Source organism: Aotus nancymaae, unplaced genomic scaffold (assembly GCF_030222135.1).
Source record: "Aotus nancymaae isolate 86718 unplaced genomic scaffold, 86718_ANA_hifiasm-v0.15.2.pri h1tg000036l, whole genome shotgun sequence".
Lineage (NCBI taxonomy): Eukaryota > Metazoa > Chordata > Mammalia > Primates > Aotidae > Aotus > Aotus nancymaae.
Window position 1 is genome coordinate 15,446,089 of NW_026988450.1, and position 18,220 is coordinate 15,464,308.

At 37.3% G+C, this 18,220-nt stretch overlaps 1 protein-coding gene across 3 annotated transcripts in view; it reads right to left on the reverse strand.

Annotated features, from left to right (window-relative positions):
* CYP7B1 (cytochrome P450 family 7 subfamily B member 1) overlaps positions 1-16,870 on the reverse strand; it is a 178,724-nt gene extending 161,854 nt beyond the window's left edge. The window contains exon 1 of one of the 3 annotated variants that reach the window (XM_064384238.1): positions 16,749-16,870. In XM_064384238.1, coding sequence (XP_064240308.1) covers positions 16,749-16,870 — 122 coding nt within the window. Of the gene's footprint in view, positions 1-7,700; positions 7,854-16,514; positions 16,603-16,748 lie in introns of those variants that run through there. The other 2 variants (XM_064384239.1, XM_064384240.1) reach the window with 2 other exon arrangements.
* Between the last annotated feature and the right edge of the window lie 1,350 nt (positions 16,871-18,220).

An 18,220-nucleotide genomic window follows, 5' to 3' on the forward strand; every position in this document is an offset into this window, starting at 1 on the left:
TTAAGAAAAGAATTTTAATAATCTCACAGTTCTGGAGGCTGGGAATTCCAAGAGCATAGCAATGGCATCTTGTGAGGGCCTTCTTGCTCTGTCATAACACGGTGAAGGGAATCACATGCAAAGAAGGCAAGAGCAAGAGAGCCAGAGAGAGCTCACTTTTATAACAAAGCCACTCTCACAATAACAAACCCACTCCCAAGATAGTGACATTCATCCATTCATGAAGCCAGAGCCCTCATTCATCCGTTAATGCATTCATGAGGACAAAGGTAACATTAAGTCATACGTAAGGGAAGTGGGATTAAGGTTCTAACACATGACCTTTTGGGGGGCACATTCAAACCATACCACCTAGTACAGTCCCTCATACCAGAAGCCTAGTTCATCCTTATATCTTCCCTCTCTCCCACCCTTTTCCCACACCCAGTCCAATACCAAGTCCAGTAATTCTGACTCCTAGAATTTCTCCAATCTAGCTCAATTATCAACAATTGTTTTTCTGTGGCTTATCACTATCCTGATTACCTAGCACTCTGTGTAACTGAATTTCTGGATTATTTATGTATCTCTACAGATTTAGGGTTCTTTGAGGACAGAAACTGACTTTCATCTCTATGTAATCAGTAGCTAACAAAGCACACATATAGTAGGTAGCCAATAAATATTTTCTGATTTGAACTGAAAGGAATGCACAAATGGAAAGACTAATAGATTAGAAAGCTGGATATTGGGGTGTCAACCATCCCTTTCTTTTGCCTTAGTGATTGTTGGAAAAGTCACGTCAATAGGAACAGTTGTTACTAGTAGCCTTAACTCTCCTCCTAGTGCAAGTCACAACTTTAGGGGATCCAGTGAAAAAAGAAAAAAAACTATGTATGAAAACACTAACAAATCTTGAATTTGTTAAGCAATCTTGAATTAATAGAACATATAAGTGTGAACATTGGAAGATGGATATAAACAGGTCCCATATTTATACATGTCTTCCTAACTCAGCTATAACCTCCTTAGTGGTAGAAATCAGAGCTTATTATCATTTGTACTTGCCTCAGGGTTTCCCATTACAGGAGTTCAATAAGTATTTATTGAATAATGCATATCTGCTTTCCTTCAAGGGTCTGGGCAATAAAACCTTTCTAAAATAAATTGTTTGCCTCCAAAACTTCTTCTATCCTCAGAGGAAAAATAACTTGTGATAAGTCTTATCTCAAATAAGTAAAAGAGCTAGCATTCAAACTCCTCCTTCACTCTGATTCTAAAGCTCTACTCCTTAGCATTCTGCCATATCTTGACCTGATACATTCCAAACAAGTATAAATGTAGATGGTCAAATACCTCACCTTCTCTGTTTCCTTTCAGTAACAAGAGTTTCATCCAAATTGTTTTTACAAATGGTTTTCTTGTCTCTGAACTTAGTTCCAGTCTGATCTGAGTTCTTGTCTCTGATTTAGAGCTCCAAATATCCTTAGTAAATTCTTAAATTCCATAAAAAAATTTTTCTTAATTCTCTAAAATAGCATTGCTCCAGTCTTAAGATATGAGATGTTTCTCACAACTTGAACTCATTCTGGGATTCAGTATCTTGTGATCCTGATACACTGAGTCTTAAAACTACTGTTCTTGTTTGACAGGCAGTCTAAGAGGAATTCCCACTAACTACCTTACCTCCAATTAATGTGGAACCATGAGTCATATTCCTTATAGTAAACTGTGTATTCTCAAGTTTCTCAGCATTTTGTGAACTAATAACGACTATAAAGAAAATAGTCCACAGGCTTTGTTTTCCATATTATGATTGCACATTGATTTTATTTAAGGGCAGTTCTTTCCTTAGTTACTAATATATTACTTGTTGATGACTTGTTGAGGACACAGAGATGAGTAAAAAATTGACCTTATTATCATATTAGTTGCTGACATACTGGCCAGAGGAGATGATATATATTAACTGATAATTATAATACATTGTGATGTGAATTCTGATGTGCTGGGGGAACGTAGGGGAGGAGACAGTGAACCTTTCCTGGGAAAGAGCTGGGAAAATTCCACAGAGGTAGAGTATTTATGCTGAATATAAAAGGATGGAAAGAAGGGTACCATCATGAAGTCAGACAAAGGCATGGTGTGTTTGGGCATAGGAACATTTCACATAGCAGAAACATATGTGATGGGGGTGGTGTCAATTTGAGAATAAGAATGTCCTTGTGGAATCATATGATTCCCAAATGATTATCTAGTTGCAGTTCCTCATTTACAGATGAGAAAACTGAGCCATAGAGAAAGTTAGTGACAAAGGTTAGCACGACATCGTTTCTACTGTGGGTGCTCCGTTAATGCCTACTTCATAAACAGCATGGTCCTACTTTCTCTCTTATCAATAAGAAGAAGTATTCTTAGTTATTTTACTGACCTGGTTTTAACTATATCATTCCAGTGAAGGCTTGGAAACAGTAGTTGTAAGAGGAAAGTGCTTACTGCCATTGATGCTTCTTTATTTGATCTTACCAATGTTTCACAGACCCTGCAAAAAGTATGCTCTGGACAGAGCCAAAATTCTGGTCCTTTTCTAAAGTCATCCTTTGATAGAAATACTGTCTCTGCATGTTTGTTTCTTGTTTTTCCTTTTGTTGATAATTTTCTGTTCTAAAGAAGGAGGTTGGTTTGCAAATAAATCTATGCATATTCTAAATACAATTACAAAACTTTGAGTTTTGTAATAAAGAACAACCAATTTTTGAGGATTAAATGATCTAGCATTATTATAAATTTGTGACAATCAGGGCATGAGATGTCCCACAGATTTGATCATCCTAAAATACTTATAAACTCTTTTGCCCTATTGTATAAACACAGCATTTGAGACAATTCAATCACGTGTTCCTTTTTATAAGAAACTAATAAACATAAAATGAGGAGAGGCATTACTCAGATGTGCTTTAGCAAGTGGTGGGGGTTAGGATATGCTCCCCCACAATATGGCAGCTTGGCATTTGAGAAAACAGCAGAAGCAGGAATGTCACTCTCATCCTCCCCTCCCCTGAAGCAGGTCATAAGACCTAGTTGCCCTTCCTCTAAAGGAGGTCATAAGATTTTAATTCCAGAGGTACCCTCCCTATATCCAGAGGAAAGGAACATCCTTATCCTCAAAGACACAGAGATGCCAAGAAGAATCTGAACAGGACTTGCTAAGTGTCCTCCAGTTTATCACCATTAGATCATGCCTCCTTGGTTGAATCATACTTTTGCACAATTGTCTACTCTTCATCAAACTTGTCAGAAAAATACACAGAATTTCCTGTTTCTTTGCGTCTTTATTTCTGAAGGGTCCTGTGTCACATAAAACTTATACTAAACAAATGTGTATGCTTTTCTTTTGTTAATATACCTTTTGTTATTGGTATCTCAACCATGAGCCTAGTAATAGGTGAGGAAAGACATCTTTTTTATTACAGAGCCATCATGTAAAAAACAAACCCAGGTAGGGTCATTTTGTAAAAACAAAAAAGAAAAAAAATATGAGAGGTGATTAAATACAAAATGTGAATAAGCATAATTAATGAAGACACAAAAGGTAAGATAGGATTTGTGGCATGTAACATGAGCACTATTTACAGAGCTGCTACCCAGATATTTCATAGTAATAACCCTAATGCAACAGTTTATTTCTCTAGTAAAAAAATATGCTCAAGCATCAGCTAGGAAATTAATGACTTACGATTTTCCCTGTTTTTGTTTAATTAAGTAGTTGAAAACAATATTCAATGTAGCATAAAGGAATGCAAGTCAACTTGAGCCCTAAAATGAATAAAATCTGAGTCGCAAAATAGGGCATATCATGGACCACTTGTGGACCATTTATTATTTATTGATGCAAAAGAAATAGTCTGAATCACATTGTTTTTACAACTTTATGTCATAGACCCTAGGAATGTTGTGAAATCTTATCTTCTGCACTTTTCTTTTCTGGTTAAAACATCCCACCCATGGAATAAGTTAGAAAAAACTATGTAATGGCCATGTTATCTATAACCCAAAAACTCCATCCACCTGCAGTGGGTTTAATCTCCAAGTCTCTGCTTCTGAAAACTTAAAGAGTCAAACTGTATGGTAACTCTAGAGATTAAAATAAGCAGGGCAAATTCCATAAATGGATATGGAGAATTTCAGTATAGAAAAAAAAAAACACTGATTTGAATCAATTTCTGTAAAAAAATAAAATTTTCAAAGACTTTATTTTTGGATTCTTTTCCTTAAAAAGTAAGAGTCAGTTTTAACTTTCAAATATGTCCTCTTTTTAAAATTGTGGGTATTATGGCATGTACTATTGCCAGCAAATACATCAGAGTCACAAATGCTTTGGTCAAAAGTCTTTACCCTTCTTCAGTTGACTGGTGATTTCATATGTTCTAGGAATATTTTTATCTTTTGGCATGATGCTCGACACCATATGGCACGACACACTGAGAAGCAAAAAGGGTAGAACTAGTTTGAAATATATATATATATATACACACACACACACACGTGCATATACACACATATATTTATACGTGTGTGTATATATATGTGTATGTATATATACATACACATACATATACATGCACATATACCGCATGTAAGTGAAAGAAGTTGCATGCATGACTGCAGAGAAATATAAGGACAAAGTTTTGCATTCTATATTCAGTGCTAAGATTCTTTGCCCATGTGAAAAAGGTCATTCACAATCCAAAATGAGATTAAAAGTTCTCTACAGACCTGAAGGCAACAAGAGACATACCAGGAACCAGTATGCCTTGCTACATAAAATAATATTTGAACTGTCTGTAACACTTTCTCATTCAATATTTAATGCTGCTTCTATAAGTGCAATAGTAACTGCAGCGATGACACATGCAACAGCTTGCATAATCCATTTAGGAAGGATTGTTAAGATGAGAAACACACTAAACTATCTATAATTAATTCCCAGGGGTGAAAATATCCTTCCCCTTTGATTCCAGGTTCTTTCAATCTGGTTTTACTTTTGAAAATGAATCTTGAATCAAATTTTACAAGTTTTCAGATGAGATGTGACTCTTGCCTGGCTACTACTCTTGCGTCACAAGGCAGCTTCCTGAATCTTCTCTCCTGCTTTCCATTACATCTGACATGGGGCAGTCTAGGCACACATTAGACTCCAAGCCTCTGCTAAGCCAGTAAGCAAGTGGATGCAGTAGCCAGTAAACGGGATAGAGAAAAAGGGGTATTTGCCAATGATGACCATCAAGTGTGGCTTTCACACAATCTAGTGCAAGAGGGAGACAGCAGACCATTTTTGCCTGCTTTGTTCTTAGGCTTAATATATTCTTTTTAAAAAGTCCAAATGTGTGTATTCATATCATACTTATATTTCTTCTAGCAATGCTTAAAATGTACTAGATCTTCATATTTTCATTTTTAGTTAAGGGGGAGTGCAAATGTCAGAACACTGTTGTAAGAGAGGTTAAAAAAGAATAAGAAAAAAGGAAAAACAGTGTTAAAAAGTTAAGCTTGAAGTCAAGCATTGTGAGTTTGAGCTGTATCACATTAATTTAAATAAAATTTACTTTCAACCTCTATAAAATGGGGAAAGTTATCATAAGAGGATTCAATAAAATTCAATATAATAGTGAATATAAGACACTTTCCTCTATGTATAATAGTCTCATAGACAATTCTTAAAAGTGTTGGCCATCCCCATTACAAGTCAAAGTCAATTCTATAATACTATGTACTTAATATACAAAAATATAAAAATGAACCAACAATATTGGTATAGCCAAAGCTAAAGTAATATCTGCTTATTATCCAGAGAAGTTAATGTTTTTACATTCTAGTCCTAAAAGACAGCGCTACTGAAATACATTACTATAACACTAAGTTCTCCATGGCAGTGACCCAACAATAAGCCTCTTGCTGTCCTGGGATATGATGATTTGAGTGTTCATAGTTCTACAATACAGCTAATAAAAAGCACTGCTTTCACCAGGACAACTTCGGTTTGTCAAACAGAAAATCTAGTCTTTTAAATGGTTTATGAGCACTCATCCTACCATTATTTATTTCAAATGTACTAAGGACCAAATGTGTGTAATTCTATGTGATTACCAAAATCAGGCTCAGCCCTTTCACAAAGGAGTTCTCAGTTGTTAAATAAAGCATACTAACCACCTATACCAGGGAAGTGGAATCTTAAGCACAGTTTTACAAATCCAGTACCTAAATCTGAAAGCTAACAATACATATTTTTAAAATGAATTTTCAGAAGCAGGAATTTTAGAGGTCATCTGCACTCCAGTTACTGTATGCAGTTAGGTTTAGGAAAAACAAAAATCTTTACACTATTATGTTCTCCATTTACAAAATATTCACAATTAGACAAGCACTTGCTAATTAAATCTTTGGTTTTTAATGGAAGCAGCAGAAAATGTAGTATGTATGACATTAGGTTTCATTTTGAATGCAGTTTGTATTTTTGATATCAATATCTAGAACTCTAAAATATTCATACTGGAAAAAGATAATAATTACTGTAACAAACCATTCATTCACCCTTTATTCTTCTAACAAATATTCACTGAGAATCTACTCAGTGCCAGATGCTACGCTAGGCGCTAAAACTAAAGTAAAGCTTCTAAAGTTTCTTCTTCATTAATGTCAACTATATAGGATGAAGTTATGAGGAGAAATGACAATTAATTTAAATTCTGTTATGGGTGTACTTTTGTTAGAATTTCTATTAATTTTTATATTAAGCAATTATAGACTTAATTAATCCTTTCCACTTTCCTATAGAAAAAAAAGAGATTCCCATCCCAAATACTTCTACATTGAAAAAAATGCCAAACCCATAAAAATGAGCAATTCAGCTATAAAAATGCATGATATAATAGATGTCACCTTCTCTTATCCAGCAAAGTAGCTTTCTATAATTTTGTCCTTTGCCTTTCACAGAACAGTAACCTGGAGTAGTTTCAATGGGATTTTACTTTGTATAAAGCACAAAAACCTTCTCCTACAAGAAGCTGTTAATTTTTCCTTCGCAGATGATGGCTCTCTCTATTATTTTTGGAAAACCAGTGAAGTACAGCTCCCATTCCCTTAGATCCTTTCAAATTCTCAGAGTCAAGCTCAGCTTCCTGCTCCAGGATGCAGACAACCATAAGTAGGTACACATCAGGTCCGTGGAAAAAAAAAAAAAAAGAAAAAAATCTCCTGACCACATCATATCTGGGTCTCAATACCTTCAACTTCTGACTTATTTTCAAAACTATTTTTAAAACTCATGGAGTTGCTAGATGCATAATAAACATTCAAAACTTACTTGTGAATCGATGGGTAAGGAACAAAGAAATCAGTGCTAATCTGTGAGCCCATGATGATCTGTAAAATCTGAGACCAAAAATTCTCAAATGATGATGTGTTACCACAGTGGCGAAGGCACTGAGACTGAGTATTTATTATAGAATGTTCACTTTCCATCCTGTGCCTCATAAGCAACCAGCAAAGTCCACCAAGGCTCAATCTTCCAATCTTTTTCACCCTTTGAATCTTCTTGCAAGAGGCAACATAGTTTAATGCAAAGAACATGGGAAATATGGCCATTATACTAGTTTTCTAAGAATGTTACAACAAATTACCACAAATTTAATGGCTTAAATAACAAAAATTTATTTACTTACAGTTCTTTGGACCAGAAGACATGGGCCTCACTGGGCTAAAATCACAGTATTGGCAGAGCAGGTATGGCTGAATTCCTTTCTGGAGGCTCCAGGGAAAAATCTGTTTCTTGATCTTTTCCAGCTTTTAAGGGCTGCCTGCATTTTTTGGCTCAAGGACTCCTTCATCCACCATCCATCTTCAAAGCCAGCAAAAATCAAGTATTTCTCAAATCATATAACTTTGACTTCCTTTTTCTGCTGCCTGTTTCCAGTTTTAATAAACCTTCCGATTCCTCTGGGCCCTCTCAAAAACTGCAAGATAATCCCCTAATTTAAGGTCAGCTGATTAGCAACCTTCATTCCTTCTGCAACCTTAATGCCCCTTTGCCATGTAGCCTAACATATTCATAGGTTCTGAAGATTAGAATGTGGCTATCTCTGGGGTTGAGAAAGCTTTATTCTGTCTACCACAGTGTAATGGATCTAGAATCAAAAACCCAGGTTTATTCCCAAGTAGCGCTGCACCTTAATCTTACATTATTTTAGTCTTTTCTTTTGAAAATAGCTTAATAATAGTTAATTTCTTGAACACAAGTGAGGATAAAAGGAGACAATAGATGCAAAATATCTAGGCACAGAGCCTGGCACATAGGAGAACCTTGATGTTGTTCATTTCCATCTTCCCTTTCCACCCTCTCAAGTCACCACTGTACTGGGGTAAAGCTGAATTTTGGATCCATGTTAATCTTAGCTCCATCGCCACGCTCTTTGCCTACCACTACACAACTTTCTGCAAGAACGTCCCAGTGTAGGAAAAGACTGAGCTGCAGATGACTTCACATACACAAATTACCGGCTATGATCTTCATGTCTGCATCACCCCAAGATTCATATGCTGAAACCTAATCCACAATTTGACGGTATCAGAAGGTGGGGCCTTGGGAGGTGTTTAAGTCATGAAGGTGAAGCCCTCACAAATGGAATTAGTGCCCTTATAAAAGAAGCCCAAGAGGTCCTTTGCCCCTTCTTCCACATGAGGACACAGTGAGCAGGCACCATCTATGAGGAATGGGCCCTCGACAGACACAGCAACAGCTGGAACCTTCATCTAGGACTTCCCAGCCTCCCGAACGATGAAAAATAACTTTGTTCTTTCTAATCCTCTAAGTCTATGATATTTTTATTAAGGCACCCAAACAGACCAAGACAGCACTCCACATTATTAGGCGAACACTCTAAGATATTCTTCTGATAGAGAGAAAAGAGTTATGATAATCCAACATAACTTTTGAATTGATTTTCTGTTATGATGAAGCAGACGAAGTACTTACAGGAATAACCAGGATTTACCAGTAAAATGTGATTACAGAATTGAGCAATCCTCAATGTTGATTCAGTTAGCAGTCCCAAAGTTCCCATGAATCATTAAATAGTATTTTGAATGAAATACAAAATAAATAACAAAAGGTTTGTTTTTTAGGGTTATCACATTTTTATTACACAAATGGAATGTTCTCTATCTTAGGACCGTTTTTTAAAGTGGCCAAGGGTAACAGTGAAGCAAGCTAGAAATCTGTCTCAAATGGTAACAAGAAACAATCCAATCTCTGGGCTTTATTAGGGAAAGTGTGCACTAAGTGATTAGCTATTAACCAAGAGCCACTGTGCCTGGACATCTCCCTATCACCTCCTCTGAAAAACATAAAAATTCCCTGCTTGAACTTCATATAAATGGGATTATACAGTATCTACTTTTGTGTATAACTTCTTTCTCTGAACATAATGATTTTGAGATTCATTCATGTTGTATTTAACATTCCTTCATTCTATTTTATTGCCGTTTGTAATGTATATAACATAGAATGTTGATGGGCATAGAATATAGTTTCCTATCCACAACCACTTCAGAAAATTGACACTTTTCTAAGTAATTGTTGCTTTTTAAAAAAGAAAACACTTCCACCAGTAATACAAGAGAGTTTCAGTTGCTCCATATCCTTGCCAGTATTTATTATAGCCAGTCTATTGGTTGGAAGCACCATCTTTCTGGATTTTGGATTTTGTTTTCTTCCTATGAAGTGTTGATTTTGTTTTAGCATGCAGATACATTTCTAGCTGATTATTTTGAACTTGTGGAAGTTTAGCTCTTTGTCAAGGTGAGTTTATGAAAAGCTTGAGATCTTTACAGATTCTCTCCTCTTTGGTGGTGCTATGGTTTGAATGTTTGTTTCTCCTCTAAAATTTGTATATGGAAATCCTAACCCCCAAGGCGATGGTATTAAGTGGTGGGATCTTTGGGTTATAATTAGACCATGAGGGCATCACCTTCATAAATGGGATGAGTGTCCTTATAAAAGAAGGGCTCCCTTGCTCCTTTGTCCATGTGAGGACACAGCAAGAAGATGGCCATTTATGAACCAGGATACTGGGCCCTCCTCAGATACTGAATGTGCTTGTGCCTTGATCTTGGACTTCCCAGGCTCCAGAACTGTGAGAGAGAAATTTCTGCTGTTTACAAGCCAATCAGTTTATGGTATTTTGCAATAGCAGTCTGAATTGACTGAGGCGGATGTAATTCTAAACTCCATCTTACCAGTCGTGGGCAGTGGCTGAAGGCCCTGTGCAGTCTTCCAGCAGATCACTTCTGCTAGGCATTTTGGGGTCTTCCCTGAAGATACACACTTCCAGGGTTGGCCAAGAATTTGAGGGGTATATATACACAGACTTTTGAGGTGCCTCCATCTTTTCTACATTCCTCTCTTTGATTGCCAGCCACTTCGGTAGCCCCAAAGTCTGACACTCCTGCTGATAATACTGTAGATTTTTGCTTTAGTTCCAGTTGCGCCCACTATGCTGATAGGGAGTGCCCTCAGGGGCAATGCCGTCTGCCCTGGACCTCACTCAGTATGGGTATGTTCTTTAAGTGTGGCCTCCCCTCTGATATCTGCCTTCTTTTGCCTGTTCTTCAGCAAATATAAATTGGTTGTTTGTTTGTTTCATATTTTGTTTTCTATGGAACTGTTAGGTTGGTTCAAGCAACTTTGATGTTTCTGGAATCCAAATTCTCTGTAAGACATTTACCAGTGGTTATATCTAGGTGAGATATTTCTGTGGAATGGTTTTACTTTTTTTTGTTATGCTTACATGTATCTTGCAGTTGATATCAATCAATATGTATTTCTTTTACAAAACAGAAATAATAAATTTACATTTTTATTTTAATATTTTACTTAAAATAAAACTTTGAGAAAAATTTTTAAAGTGTTTTAAATTATCATTTCTTTTGGAAGTACAGCCTTATGGGTAGATCTTCCCTTAGAAGATTTCTGACTTAGAACTGGATGTGCTGGGAAACACAGTTCATCTACAGCAACTCATTAATAACATGTTTTTGTCCAATAATTAGATATATTTTTAAATCAATGTGTATTATTAATAGACTCAGGTATAGATACCCACTTCCCAAATTATTGTTGAAGATAACATATAAAAACAGTCTGCATTGCAAAAGACAAACATGAAAACAAAGATGTCTCCATTCTTTCCCTACTTGCTCAATCCCTACAAAATGAAAAAAAATTAGTTTTTCTGAAACAATTAAAAAAATAATATGTTTAAATTCTTTTAAATAAATGAAAATGGATTAAATAATATCTTTTTTAAATAAGGCACTTAAACCAGAATTAAAAGATTTATAATGAAGAGGGGAAAGTATTCACAGAAAAAATGATTGGGAAGGGGTGATAACAGATTTTGTTTTTAACTTATAATTCTGGACATGAGACCCAAAATAGACCTCAGTGAGCTAAATTCCAGGTATTGTCAGGGCTGTATTCCTTCTGGACAATCTAGGGGAGAATACATTTCCTTGCCTCTCTCAGTTTCTAGGTGCCATCTAAATTCAAATCTCTTGCTCCCACTGTGACACTTTTGCCTCTCTCTTATGAAGACAGTTGTAATTACACCAGGACCACATAGGTGGCTTAGGATAATCTCCTCATGTCAAGATCATTAACTTAATCATGTATTCTGCCTTACAAAGTCTTCTCTCTGAGCCCTCAAAATTCATGTCCATACTACATAAAAAAAAAAAAGAATACATTCACTCCATCCCAAATAGCCCAAAAGTCTTAACCCATTTACAGTATCAACTCAAAGTCAAAGTCTCATCTGTTTAAGAGTTCCAGATCTTATCATCTAAATCATCATAATCGGGTATTTGCAAGGATCTGCGTATGGTCCATCTTGGGGCAAAAATTCCAGAGAACTCTGTGAGCCTCCCATGTGTGTCACAGAGATTAATTCACTCATGAGAGATTTTTCCCCAGATCTTTCCTGAATAATCCCATCTCTATTCCTGGCTTCTTCAGAGATGGTTGATGGTAACCATTAGTCATTGAAAAGATTATTCCCTAATCTTTTCAATGATTGATTAAATACTTAGTACAAATGAATGAGTATGTGTGATGAAGTGATCTGGTTTTCTGATTCTTCCCATCGCTAGCAAAAGTTGTCCAGCCACGCCCTTAGCTTTCTCTGCTGAGCACTGTTTCCTGGCAGCGAGTCTCCTAATGTTAGTGCCTTTTGCAATATGGATAGATGGATGATTTCCCAAATCATCAATTCCTGGTTCCTTTTTGCCTAACAGTTCTTCCCTTAATCTATCTCTTTCCTTTCATATTTTATTATAAATAGTGAGAAAAAAAATAAGCTAATCTTTCAACACTTTGCTTGAAAATCTCCTCAGCTAAATATCTAAGTTCGTTTACAAGTTTTGTTTTCCACATAACTCTAGGATACAATACAACTAGGATTTCTACAACTATTTATATAAGGATCCCTTTTATTGCATTTTCCAATAACATATTCCTCAGTTCCTCATTTCATGCTAGCCTTCTGTGGGTTGAGAGAGAGATTCTGTTCCATGCCTCTGCCCAGTTTTTGGTGATATTTTGGACTCTAAGTTATATCACAGTGCCTTTAACATTCCTATTTCTACTGTTTATTTTTGATGAATTAAGTATTTTTAAAGATACGTTCTTTACCATATCCCTTACTTAATTCTTTTTGACCTCTTACTAAGGGAGTCGTAGCCATCCATATTTCTATTAACCATTTGTTCCAGTAAATATAGACTTCTACCATTCTTCTCAGAATTTTTTTAGCATCTGCCCATTCTGTAAAATTGGGCTAAAACTTTCTAAATGTTTACTCTCAGGCTTTGCATTTATCTCTTTGTGACTTGTACCAGTCAGGCCTGTACTTTGAGTAACAATGATCTTTTTAACTATTGTCAAGTCCCCATTTCTCTGACCAAAGCTCTGTCTGGAAGAAGGAATGATCTTGTGATTTATAATTGAGGGCATGAGGTAAAGTTCAGAATACCAGAATATCATGAGCTATCTCTATTTGAAAGCTTAGAGGACAGTCAGCTTGCACACTGGGTTTCCTGGGCACTAACCAGAGATTCTTTCCTCTTAGTTGCTATTTGGACCCAAAAAAAAAAAAGTAGTATGAGTTTTTTTCTCTCATTCAGCCCTCTTACTCGATATGCATATCATTATTCCCCCCTCTCCAATGCTGTAATTGGTAAGAAATAAGATTAAAACGCTGTTAAGTTTTAGTCAAAGTAAGAATTTAATTATTTTTTTGAGTTCTAAGACATTAAGGTTATATAGATAATGAGTTGTTTTGAAATGTTGATTTGTTGACATCACTGTATCACATGTCAATTATTTCTGTTTCTAATTACTTAATTACTCTCAAGCAAATCCTTTGTGCTCTAGATCCCTCACAGTGTTACCACTGCCCAGGGAATGAGAAAACCAGGCTGTCATTTTTAGTGGATATTTTCCTTGTTTCTTCCCCTTTTCTTATAACAAAATATAAGGAAAGGATGTGGACAGCTGAGAGTAAAGTTATTTTCTATTCAAGTGTATGCCAAACTTAACAGGTGGCAAAACTGACTCAGAACTCAGGGGTAGGAACTGACTAGAAGGGGTGTAAAAAAACTTTCATCTTCCTCCACCAGGCTCAGTTTCCATAAGGAGAGTGGCCCAGACCCTCCTCTTCTCCATTAAACCCTTTCATCAGGTGATCTCAACTTGCTCATGCTTTGATGTCCTCTTCACATTTGTGACTTTCAAATGTGAAAGTCCTGCCTGGACCTCTCCCCTGAGCACCAAAAGCACATACCTCACTGCCTATTTAACATACCTATAACAGAATTATTGATCTCCTCAATTCCCCCAAACCTTCCCTATCTAAGAAAATGACATTACTGTCCACTAAATAATCAGACAAAAAACAGAAACCAAAAAAAGGAAAACAAAACTTCTAAACTTCATTGTTGATTCCCATCTTCCTCACACATCATGTTCAACCCATTAGTAAATTCTGTTGATTCTGCTGTTAAAAATATAACCTGTTTCTAACCACGTTCCATCAACCCCGCAGTCCCAACCCTAGGCCAAGCCACTGTCATCTCTCCTGACAAGTACTGCAATGGTTTCTGTGATTGACAGTCTCACCAGATAATATCCAACAAGGTAAAAGATAATTTTGCAAAAGGAAATCAAAGTCCTATCATGAAAAGAGGTAGAATTGATAAGTGTCTGAAGGCAACAAATGACCTCTGAATTGATTTTTACCTATTTTTACTTTTTTTTTTTTTATCATTTTTGTAGGTAATATTTAAATTTTTACTTTGTAACATCCGGCATTCCTATACTATGCAATATGACAAAATTTTCAGCCATGATTGTTCAAAAGATGAAAATGGAATGAGAATAAAAATGTAAGCTATGTATGTATAAAAATCCTCAATATGATGATGGAAAACTGTGCTGAATATTTTTATCATGTTAGGAACTAGAAGGGCTTTCTAAGCAAGGACATATATCCAGAAACTCTTAAAAAATGCAAATTACAATAGTAAAAATAATTGCAGCTGGTATAAAAGAGAATGAAAATTCCTATTTATGTAAGAGTCTTTGCTGATTATATAGAAAAAGAATCCAATAGAAAAATAAATTATTGAAGAAAGAATTATTTTCTTTCAAAGTATATGAATTCCTTTAAAAGTAAATACATGAAAATTTGGGATAAAAATGAAGCTTTATTTATGTATCAGATTGGCAAAATTAAAATGATTTATAATACCAGTATTGGCAGAATGTGGAGAAATTGGCACTTGCACAGATGATTAGTCGTAACATAAATTGAGACTAAGAGTAATTTGGCAACATCTATTAAAATGTAAAGAACATATACATTTTGATAACAACTCCACCATCCTATATAAATATTTCCACAAAAGCTCAAAGATATCCATGTTTTGTGTGTGTGTGTTTGTTTTTGTGTGTGCATGGTGTATATTTATATAATCATTACAAATAATGACTTCTAAAAACTGACACAGGAAGGTATCTAAAATGTATTGTAAAGTGGAAAATATAAGGTGTAACAAAGTATATTTTCTCACTACTTTTATTGACATATATTCATGCATATTAGAATAAGCTCTAAAAACTCTGTAGGAATATATAAGGGACTCTTAACCACGGTTTCTGTTCTTATAGGTGATGTCAGAAAAAGCATTTTCTTAGAGCACTAATTTATCCAAATACTAGAAATAAGGAACATGAGTCTGCACTAGGACAAATAAAGCTATCTTTTGTACACTGAAATGCAGTATTATCAAAGTAAAATAATTTTTCATGATATAGAGAAAGATCAACCTATTCTCAGAATGCTAGGAGAGAAAGCCTACCTTGCCCTTTCACCTTCCTGTCCCTCAAATTCCACATTCTCACACCAATGATCTTCACTGATCCATATCGTCCTAGTCAACTTGTCTGTTTCTACCCTGCATGTTAAGCAGGAATAGAACCAATAGCCTTCTTTTATCACCTCTCTTTAAAGACCTACCTAGAGCTACATCTTAACTGGCTTTGACTGACCCTGCAAATAGAGAAGGTGAAACCTACATAGAATCATATACCATTGAAGTTCAAGTGCCCTGAGTTCTCATCTTGGGCCTAAAGCAAAAGCACAGTCATTGGAAAAAGGAATCTGGAAGAGTGCACATTCCAGGAACATCTCTGAAAACTGACATGGGAAGAGACAAATACTCCTAGAGTACTCATCCCCAGGCATTCTAGAAATCTCCATAGATATTTGCATGCAGTGCAAAGTTGTCATTTTCCCCAAAACTATTGAGAAACAACCTATATCACACACACATAGATATCTATACATTAATATATATGCAAATATATACATACATATATCAATTATCATCCAACAAAACACATCTGCTTGGTTTTCAAAAGCCATGAAGACCAGAGCAGTATGAAAATAGGATTCAGAAATAAGCAAAAAACAGATTAACTTCAAAGCGAATGATATTATTTGAACTTCTCTGTTTCTACTTCTGCATTTCAAATTAGATAAAGAAGTGACACACGTCTAGGTTTTGTCAATATTGTGTGTGCTGTTTTGTCCTTATAAAAATGACAGAGCAACTGCATAAAATACTCTCCATTAACTCAGCACTCACAAAAATCTCAAGAGGCATATACTATTATTTCACTTTCCAAATGAGGTACAGTGAGGTAAACTGAGGCAGAGAAGCACCCAGAATTATTGTTCATACCATGCACTGGCATTTTCTTGAAATAGTTCTCTTTTAACTGATAAAATGCAAGAATATCCCCCTCCAGAAATGCTCTATGAATTCTAGGCCATAAAATATCCATAAAATTCTAGGCAAGGCACACAATGTGTCTGTGATGCATAATGCATACCACCAACCTAGGGCTTATTACAACTTACGCTGGAGCAGCAAATGGAATTCGGTCCCAGAGCTTTAATATGTACGCGTATGTGTGGGAAAAAGACAGAAGAAGCCTTTGTTATTACATGCAGTCCCAAAGGAAGCCAGTGCCCCGCAGCAAGTTTTGACTGTTTGCACTGGAAATCATGGAGGGGTACTCCCTTCGCCATCTGGGTCGCGCGCGGGCCCCAGGGCCCAGGGCGCATGCGTGGCCAGGCGGCCGGGGCGCTTACCTGGTGCGCCCGCCGAGCAGGCACAGGGCCAGGAGCAGCAGGGCCGCGGCGAGGGCCAGGCCCCAGAGGCCGAACTGCTCCAGCGAGAAGCGGCCTATGGCCGCTGACACTTCTCCTGCCATTCGGCGCGCGCTAGGCCGCGGTGGGCAGCCCGGGGTCTCCCTGCGAGTGGCGCGGTCGGCTACTCTGCAGCCTGCGGCGGCTTCTCTCCGCAGCGCCCCCTAGTCCAGGGCCGGAGAGGCTGGCCTGCCCGCAGCGCAGAGGGAATGTCACCGTGGTCTCCCGGACTGAGTGACAAAAGTTCGTGGACTCCCCTCTCCCCGCCTATCCTCCACCCACGCGCACCGCCCCGTTCCTCACCGCTTCCGACCCGGCAGCTTTTGGAAAATAGCGCCCTTGATCCTTCCGGGCAGGAAGAAAGGCCAAGGAAGGGGGAAGAAAAGGAAAGAGGATTTCCCGAGAACCAGCCCTGAAGGCCTAGAGGAGGGGATTTCGATTCTTAGGTGGACGGGAGCCGTAGGGTTCCTCACCCTTTCGCCCGCGCGCTGCTGGAGGAGCGACTCTGCTTGGCCCTCAAGATGCTGGAGACGGTGCCCGCTGCTCTCTGACACCTGCGGTCTCTTAGGTACGACCCAGCGGGCTTGCGCTGGCGGCAGAAACCCGCCGAGTGCGCGACCTCAAACCAGTTTCGCGCCCACCTCCTTCACCCCTTTACATCCTATTCGCTCACACGTTTTGCTTGAGGCCTACTGTGTGCAGAGGCGCGTGCCAGAGACGCGGAATACATCGGTACTTCTGAAGGCTCAAGCCTTCAGAGTTGAGGCACATAGTGCAGGAAGAGGGTGAGACAGGTAGAAAGAAATTGCACAACAACGTGGTAGGGGCCGAAAGAGAAGTGGTTCAAGTACTACAGGTGGTACTCAGAAAGAATAAGGGAGAACTTTTTAAATACCTTTTTCTGAGTAATGACTATCCACTGGATACTTTACACACGTTTTTACTTTCTATTTTTTTTAAGTAGTATTTTATAGAAAACATGAGACTCAGATTAAGTAACTTGTCCTGCTTGCTCACTTGATAAGTGTTTACCATTCCAACGGTAAATATTTACCATTCTAACCAAGGCCTGTTCCAGGACTTCTGTGTTCTGTCAATGCAACACTTCTCTGGAATGGGTACCACAGCTTCAAAACTGAACTCTGGTATTTGACCCCTCCAGTCCATTATCTCCATTTCTACCTCCCTAAAACACAGACCTATCCAGCTTTTACTTTGTTTAAAATGGTTACTCTTAATAGTTGCCTTTGTGATAAAGTAATATCCTCCACCTGCAATGAGAAGCCCTCCTCAATTTGTCTTCATTGTACAGCTCGCCTCCCTAGCACAGTCCTATACATACCAGGCTTGAGCCATCATGTCCCTCATACTCAGCCTGTTCACGTTATTAACTTAAAAATCCATTGTAATTTTGA